Consider the following 7,602-nt stretch of genomic DNA (forward strand, 5'->3'; position numbering starts at 1 on the left):
TTTCATAGAGATGAAAAAAGCAAACACGTTCATGGAAGAACGAGTTTTTTTTCCAGAGAATTTAGCGATTCGATAGTTTCTATAGATCGAAATGAGAGATGGCAAAAGAGAAAACATAAAATATAGGAAAAAAATAAAAAAAAAGTAAAGAAACACACGTAAAAAAAAAAAAAAAAAAAAAGTGGAAGCACTTCTCTCCCTTCCCCCCTCTGAAATAGGGAACGAACGGAACGCAGCCTATGGACGGTCCATCCGAAGCTGGATCTATAACTGTGAACCGTGAGCCAATAATATGCATGAAATTATTTTGTTTAAGTGCTTATAAACAATAATTAATAATATACGTATATGTATATACATATATACATGTACTCCATATATAATGTATTCCTACATTATGTATACCTTACTTACATATAATGTTGCTTTAATCGTTCGAGCTAATCATTGTGTTTAACGATTTCTATATCGTGCTATAATTAATCGCAATTATATATATATGTGTGTATATTTATGTATAGGTATGATATTAAAGCCTAGTAATGGTAGTAGTAGTTTTATATCTTAGTTGTATATATCTCTGGCACAGATTGTAAATCTCTCTCTTTGCTGCATGCGATAGTTTCATTCGTTTCTCTAGCTAAATCTTTTGCTCGACCAAAGAAAAAAAAAAAAAAAAAAAAGAAAAGAAAAGAAAGGTAACATAACACAACGTAACGTATAACTTTCTTAGCCTCCGCCTCCATACACCTTGGCAATTCCTCGTTCTCTCTCCTTGATTTAAACAAAATGATAATCAATCCTTAAAAAAAAAAAAAAATGATTGTTCGAACCCAGTCATGCGTGCATTTGATCGCCTTGGAATGCTTTTTCCTCGTTCTTTTTTCCCCCTTCTTTTTTTTTTCTTTTTACTCTTCTCTTTCTTTTTCTCTTTTTTCTTTCTTTTTTTTTTTTTTTTTCTCTTCTTCTTCTAAACTAGTCCCTCTTTCTTTTCCAAAAATCAGGACTAAAAACAATTGAAAAGGAAGAACGAAAAAAAAAGGAAAAAAACAAAAAAAAAGAAAGAGAGAATAGTAGGATGAAAGGAGGAAGAAAAAACTGAAAAATATTAATATAGAAAAAAAAAAAGAGAAAAAAATAAAAAAAAAAGAAAAGAAAAGGAGAAAAAAAGAAAGAGAAAAAAGAAAATCTCTACCAAACTAAACACCCGCCATGTTAGAGAACTTTTCTACTATGTCGCTTCTCCGCTTCCTCGGGGTAGTCGACGTAGTATGTACGTACTTTTTCGTTGTACTTTGGATGGAGTAAACAAAAAAAAGAAAAAGAAAAAAAAAGAAAAGAAAAGAAAAGAAAAAAAAAGATAAAAATAAGGGAAAGAACAAAAAAAAAAAAAGAAAAAAAAGGAAGAGTACAAATAAGAAAGCACGAATATATAAAAAAAAAAAAAAAAAAAAAAAGAAAAAAAAAGAAAACAAAATATAGAAAAGAAAAGAAATGAAGAAGAAAAATCACTGTACCTTTGGCGAACAATCAACGCGAGATCACAATTTCTAATAAAAGCTGGGAAAGCTAGCTTAGTTAACTTTCTAACGAGCTTTAGATGAGCTCTTTGCGTGTCTTCACATTATGTCCTTTGGGACATCCTGATTTGCCAACTCACGAGTGCATATAGATACTTATGTCATATGTATATACATGCAAATACATATATACATATATATATATTACGAACAACCTGTATGTTTATTATACGAAGTGACGTAAAAAATGAATTTTTCTTTTTTCTTCTTCTTTTTTTTTATAAACTTTTATAAACTGATCAGATGAAAAGAAACTCTTTAATTCCAATGATTTTTTTTCCTTTCCTTTTTTTTTCTTTTTTTTTTTTTAACACCTTTATCTTTTTCCAATACGAATCTTTTAATGATGAACCAATTCGTCGCCAGAATGATTTAATTATTATCTATCGTTTAATTTCTTTTTAATATTTGTTTAAATTAGAGATCAAAAGAGAAAAGAAAACGTTATCACGAATTCTCAAAACAAATTTTCTATCCTTTGCGTTATCTTGTATTACTTTATATCTCTTTTTCTATTTAATGATGATACACGAATGAATTAATTAAACGACAAAAAGTCAGGATTATTTTCTATCGCTACGTACGTTCGATTTATCATTTTTATTTGTTCCTACGATAAGTCGAACGAAAATTAATTTGATTTTCGATAAAATGACTGAGTTCATAGATAATGATAAGGCAATACCATATTGAGTTGTTTCAAGGACTTCGTTAAAAAAAGGTACAGTGATTTTCTTCTCTCAAAAACACATACATAATGTGATAATAATTTACATAAAAAAAAAATGTATATATATAACTATATATAAGTTTATATATATATATATATATATATGCATAATATAAAAATCATTTATTTTTTCATCGAGTCATCCAAGTGCAGTATCAATTATCGCTGCGATCGAGGATTGATCCTGCACAGAACGCAAAAGTCCGTACAATGTTGTTAGATTATAAAAGGAAAAAAAAAAAAAAGAAAAAGAAAAAAAAAGTAAAAGAAGGAAAAGAAAAAAGAAAACGAAAAAAGAAATACAAGAAAAAATGAAGAAAAAAGAAAAGCAAGGCGCCAATGACTTCTCAGCGGCGTCAAATTAAATGACCATTCAAGAGAACGTTGACCGAGTTAACGAGAAAGAAAAATCTCGACTGGAGGCATTGCATTATTTCATTGCATCATGACGATTCGATATGAGACAGAAGAAGAATTATAAAATAAAATAAAATGGACGATTTTTCTTTTCTTCTTTTTTTTTTCTTTTTTTTTTTTTTGTCTTTTTTTTTTTCTTTTATGATCGGCTTAACGAAAGGAAGATTCGTAAGGATAAAGAATAATAATGAATTTTCGTTGATCCAATAGGAATGATTGAATGTAATTAATTTAACAGAAAAAAAAAAAAAAAAAAAAAAAAAAAGAAAGAAAAGTTGCATAAAAAATGTTTGCTTAACGTTTCCCCCGTTTCGCGCTCTTCGTAACAGAGATTGATTCTTGACAAATTTATAAATCATTAAGATAATTACGAACGATGAACACGGATCAATAATTCCGGCAAGTTCGTTAATGATGTTAACGAGGTCAACGGAATTTACTGTTGAATGTTTGATTTTACTAAAAATAGATCGATTTTGTCGATTGACAGATATTATCGTCAAATCGTTGCTGTTAGTTAGAGATGTTCAAATTTACAAAAATTTTTATTTCACTTTGAACAAAAGACTTATTAACTTTTTTAAAGGTACAATTCGTAAGATAGTAATCAATAAATTTATAATAGATCCCGTTTGTTCGTTTAGTTTTATTTTCTTTTTTCATTTTTTAATTGCCTTGCCATATTACTTATCTTTAGTATTGATTAAAAAAAATTCATGGATAACTTAGTTCGAAATTAACGTCATGTCAAATTTCAATCTATCAATAATAACAATAATAACAATAATAATAATAATAATAATAATAATAATAATAATAATAATAATAACAACAACAACGATTTGCGTTAGAAATTTATCGATTTCTAGTGCAATTGAAATTCAACAAATTCGATGTGTAAATGACGATCGCGATAATTAAATCAGGAAAATCTTCGTAAGAGTACATCAAACTTTTAACTTTAATTGCTCTCTGTCACAGAAATTTCATTTTGATTCCGTGCATTTCGAACGTTAATTAAAAAAAAAAAAAAAAAAAAAAAAAAAAAAGAAAAGAGGCAAAAAAGAAAAAAAAATAAAAGAAATAGAAAAAAGAAAGCAAAAATGCATTAAATTTTAACATTAATTAAAAAAGTGCTCTTATCGTTTGTCCCATATATTTATTTATTTTTCTTGCTCGTAGTTCTACTCTCCGTATAACCCAATAATCGCGTCCCCATCTACCCCGTGTTATTAACTTTGTTGAACTCTGTGTTTCTGAAATACGATTATGTGCCTACAGGAATACTCCGTACAATTAACATTTCGGGAACAATGGTTAGACGAGAGACTTAAATTTAATGACTTCGGAGGTACGTAATCCTAATGTTACTTTTAATGATTTAATAAAAAGTACTCCTTTGTAAGAAGAATTCCCATTTTCGACGATATCGTAATAATGTCATAGGTGTGCATGCATACATAAAACGATATATTTAATATATATAAAACGAATTTCGTGTATGTTTCAGGTCGACTGAGATATTTAACATTAACAGAAGCCAATCGCGTATGGATGCCGGATTTATTCTTTTCAAATGAGAAGGAGGGTCATTTTCATAATATTATTATGCCCAACGTTTATATACGAATCTTTCCAAATGGTTCGGTTCTTTACAGTATACGGTACGTATTATTATTATTATTATTATTATTATTATTATTATTATTATTATTATTATTATTATTACTCTATAAAATTATTCCAAACAATACAAAACAATTATCTCTCTCGTTCATCGATGAGCCATAAACGTTCTAACGATGCGGCGCATCCCTTAATTATTTCACACGATACATAAATCCATCGTCAAAGTTTCACGTAATCTTCCCGCAGAATATCATTGACACTCTCGTGCCCCATGAATTTGAAATTGTATCCTCTGGACAAACAAGTTTGCTCGCTACGCATGGCCAGTTGTAAGTTTAAATTAAAAATAAATTAGTCGTAGTAAATAATTATATCAGTTGTAATCAATTCGGATAATACTTACGAAACGTTTTTTCTTTTTCTTTCTTTTTTCGTGTTTTTTTTTTCTTTCTTTCTTTCTTTCTTTCTTTTTGGTGAACATTCTTTTTAGACGGATGGACGACTACCGACTTGGTCTTCCTTTGGAAAGAAGGTGATCCCGTCCAGGTTGTTAAGAACTTACACCTGCCTAGGTTCACCCTTGAAAAATTTCTCACCGATTATTGCAACAGTAGAACCAATACCGGTGAGTAATAATAGTACGAATAAAACGCTTGTGGCGTCTATGGAAATAATTTGCGTATATACGAAATGGATAAAAAGTTAGGGTAAAAAAAAAAAAAAAGGAACAAACAAACAAAATCGAATTTTTCATTAACTTTTCAGGAGAGTATAGTTGCCTGAAAGTAGACCTGCTCTTCAAAAGAGAATTCAGCTACTATCTCATCCAAATTTACATCCCCTGCTGCATGCTCGTCATTGTCTCCTGGGTCTCTTTTTGGCTGGATCAAAGTGCCGTACCTGCTCGAGTATCGTTAGGTCAATAGTATGAATCGATAATACGTCATACATCGAGAGTCTATAGACGATCGTATTTCCTTTATTATACGATATATAATAATGATTGGAACTAATCTAAAGGAAAAAAAAAAAAAAAAAAAAAAAAAAAAAAAAAAAAAAAAAAAAAAAGAACTATAATCATTTTTCACGAATATCTTTTAAATATTTCCTAAAACATACGTACACCCTATGTCGAATTCGAAACGTGAAAGATACCCAAACGTAATCAAAGATTCATCCTTCTATACACATAATTGGCAAGAATTGATTATCTCGTTATTGATTCTCGATACGTGACGTATCTCTCATCGGGAAATCGAAATGGGATTGATTAAAATTGGATAATAATTTTTGTATATGTTTATTCAGGCGTGACAACACTATTGACGATGGCCACACAGACATCGGGAATAAATGCCTCACTGCCACCAGTCTCTTACACAAAGGCCATCGACGTTTGGACGGGGGTATGCCTGACCTTTGTATTTGGTGCGCTTCTCGAATTCGCCCTGGTGAATTATGCGTCGCGCAGCGATATGCACAGTGACAACATAAATAAAAAATTCTCACCGAGTGAGATGGAACACTCCTCCTCGGTCGATCCAACATCGGAGGTCCTCGACGCGGACGGTTCGGCGAATTTCGCTATGGTCAGTATCCATCCTTGCAAATCATTATTTAATAATGAACTATCAACGATGGTTAACGCACTTTCGATAAAGATAGAGAATCGTATCGAATGAGAACGACGTCATTGCTTCAATAATCGAATGGACAATTCAATTTTTAATGCATTCGATTCAATTGCGCCCGATATCTATAGCTGAGAAAAGCCATGATAACCTATTCCTATGCGTCATTTCATTCAAATTAAATGGCAAAACCCTTTGGGACTCTATATTATGGACGTTTGAAAATTTTACGTAAGCGACCTTTCGGATAGCGATTTCGCTCTAATTTAAAATTACCGGCTGCGAATTTTTTCTTTCTTTTTCCTTTTGTTCTTTTCTTTTTTTTTTTTTTTCTTTTTATAAACATCGATTTTTCGTTAAAAAATATATATAGAAATAATTGAAAATTGAGAATTGAACTTTCGATCCGATTACATTTTGTATGTATCGTTTGGAGCATAGAACAAAGTTTTATCCGTTTTTTATCACGTTTTCGTTAATTACTCGTTCATTTTAACGTTAGAAAGAGATCATTTTGTAATCAAGAATTTTTTTCAAATTGATGACAAATAAATTAACGTCGTTTAAAGCATTTATCGCATACCATTTTATCTTGTTTCGATTATAAAACTTTCAAAATCGCAAATGCGTTAACACGAAGATAAGGTTCAAATATGGATGAAGATTTGCTCTTTATTCTTAGTGGATATTAACAATTTTTCATTGTTAATGGCCAGTATGAATGATTAATTCATTATCACCGCCCGCATCTATTTCAATCGACAATCCATTCAAACGATCCAACCGAGATATAGTAGAAAGGCTATATGGTCCTGACAAGATTGACCCTGGCAGTCGAGCGGGAATTGACAGGAGAAACGGAAAAGATATCAAGGGATAGCTGTCAAATAAAGGAAAGGGAAACGCCTGCTCGACGGCCAGGAAAGGAAGAGAGAAAATCAAAAAAGAAAAAAAAAAAAAAAAAAGAAAAAAAGGGGGACGGACCTTAGCTCAGTCGACTAACGGTTCAATACCGACCGAATTCTTTCAGAAGCCTCTGGTCCAACACCCGGAGGATACCATGTCGATGGATAAGATGCAGCAGTGCGAAATACATATGCAACCGCGAAAAAAAAACTGCTGCAGGTCGTGGCTGTCCAAGTTCCCGACGAGGTCCAAGCGCATCGACGTCATCTCACGAATTTTCTTCCCCATCGTATTCGCTATCTTCAACCTGGCGTACTGGTCCACGTACCTGTTCCGGGACGAAGCGGAGGGCGAGTAAATCTCGACGAGGAAGCGCTCGGATCAAGGGATGTGGTTCGCGGCCATCCCCACCATTATTCCCACGAAAGAACACATCGTTCGCGTCCTAAACATCGACACTATCACCATCACCAACACAATCATCAACATCAACATCAGCATCAACAACAGCAACAGAAGCAGCAGCAGCAGCAGCAGCAGCAAAAGCAGCAGCATAAGCAGCAGCAGAAGCAGCAGCAACCATCGCAGCAGCAGCAACAACAACAAAAACAACAACAACAACAACAACACCAACAACAACAACAACAACAACAACAACAACAACGTCGACATCATTATCGTCACCATCATCACCACCATCACCACCACC

The 7,602-nt window shown here is 32.1% G+C and overlaps 1 protein-coding gene across 10 annotated transcripts in view; it reads left to right on the plus strand.

Moving 5' to 3' along the window:
* The window catches only part of GluClalpha (glycine receptor alpha 1), an 87,557-nt gene extending 80,306 nt beyond the window's left edge, over positions 1 to 7,251 (plus strand). For 8 of the 10 annotated variants that reach the window (XM_035877001.2, XM_035877002.2, XM_085659853.1 and 5 more), the window contains 7 exons: positions 4,009 to 4,078; positions 4,238 to 4,391; positions 4,603 to 4,685; positions 4,847 to 4,981; positions 5,122 to 5,274; positions 5,665 to 5,945; positions 7,018 to 7,251. In XM_035877001.2, coding sequence (XP_035732894.1) covers positions 4,009 to 4,078; positions 4,238 to 4,391; positions 4,603 to 4,685; positions 4,847 to 4,981; positions 5,122 to 5,274; positions 5,665 to 5,945; positions 7,018 to 7,251 — 1,110 coding nt within the window. Of the gene's footprint in view, positions 1 to 4,008; positions 4,079 to 4,237; positions 4,392 to 4,602; positions 4,686 to 4,846; positions 4,982 to 5,121; positions 5,275 to 5,664; positions 5,946 to 6,703; positions 6,865 to 7,017 lie in introns of those variants that run through there. The other 2 variants (XM_085659851.1, XM_085659854.1) reach the window with 2 other exon arrangements.
* Positions 7,252 to 7,602: the final 351 nt, after the last annotated feature.

This window comes from Vespa mandarinia, chromosome 10, assembly GCF_050613455.1.
Source record: "Vespa mandarinia isolate Hongniang chromosome 10, ASM5061345v1, whole genome shotgun sequence".
NCBI classification, from domain to species: Eukaryota; Metazoa; Arthropoda; class Insecta; order Hymenoptera; family Vespidae; genus Vespa; species Vespa mandarinia.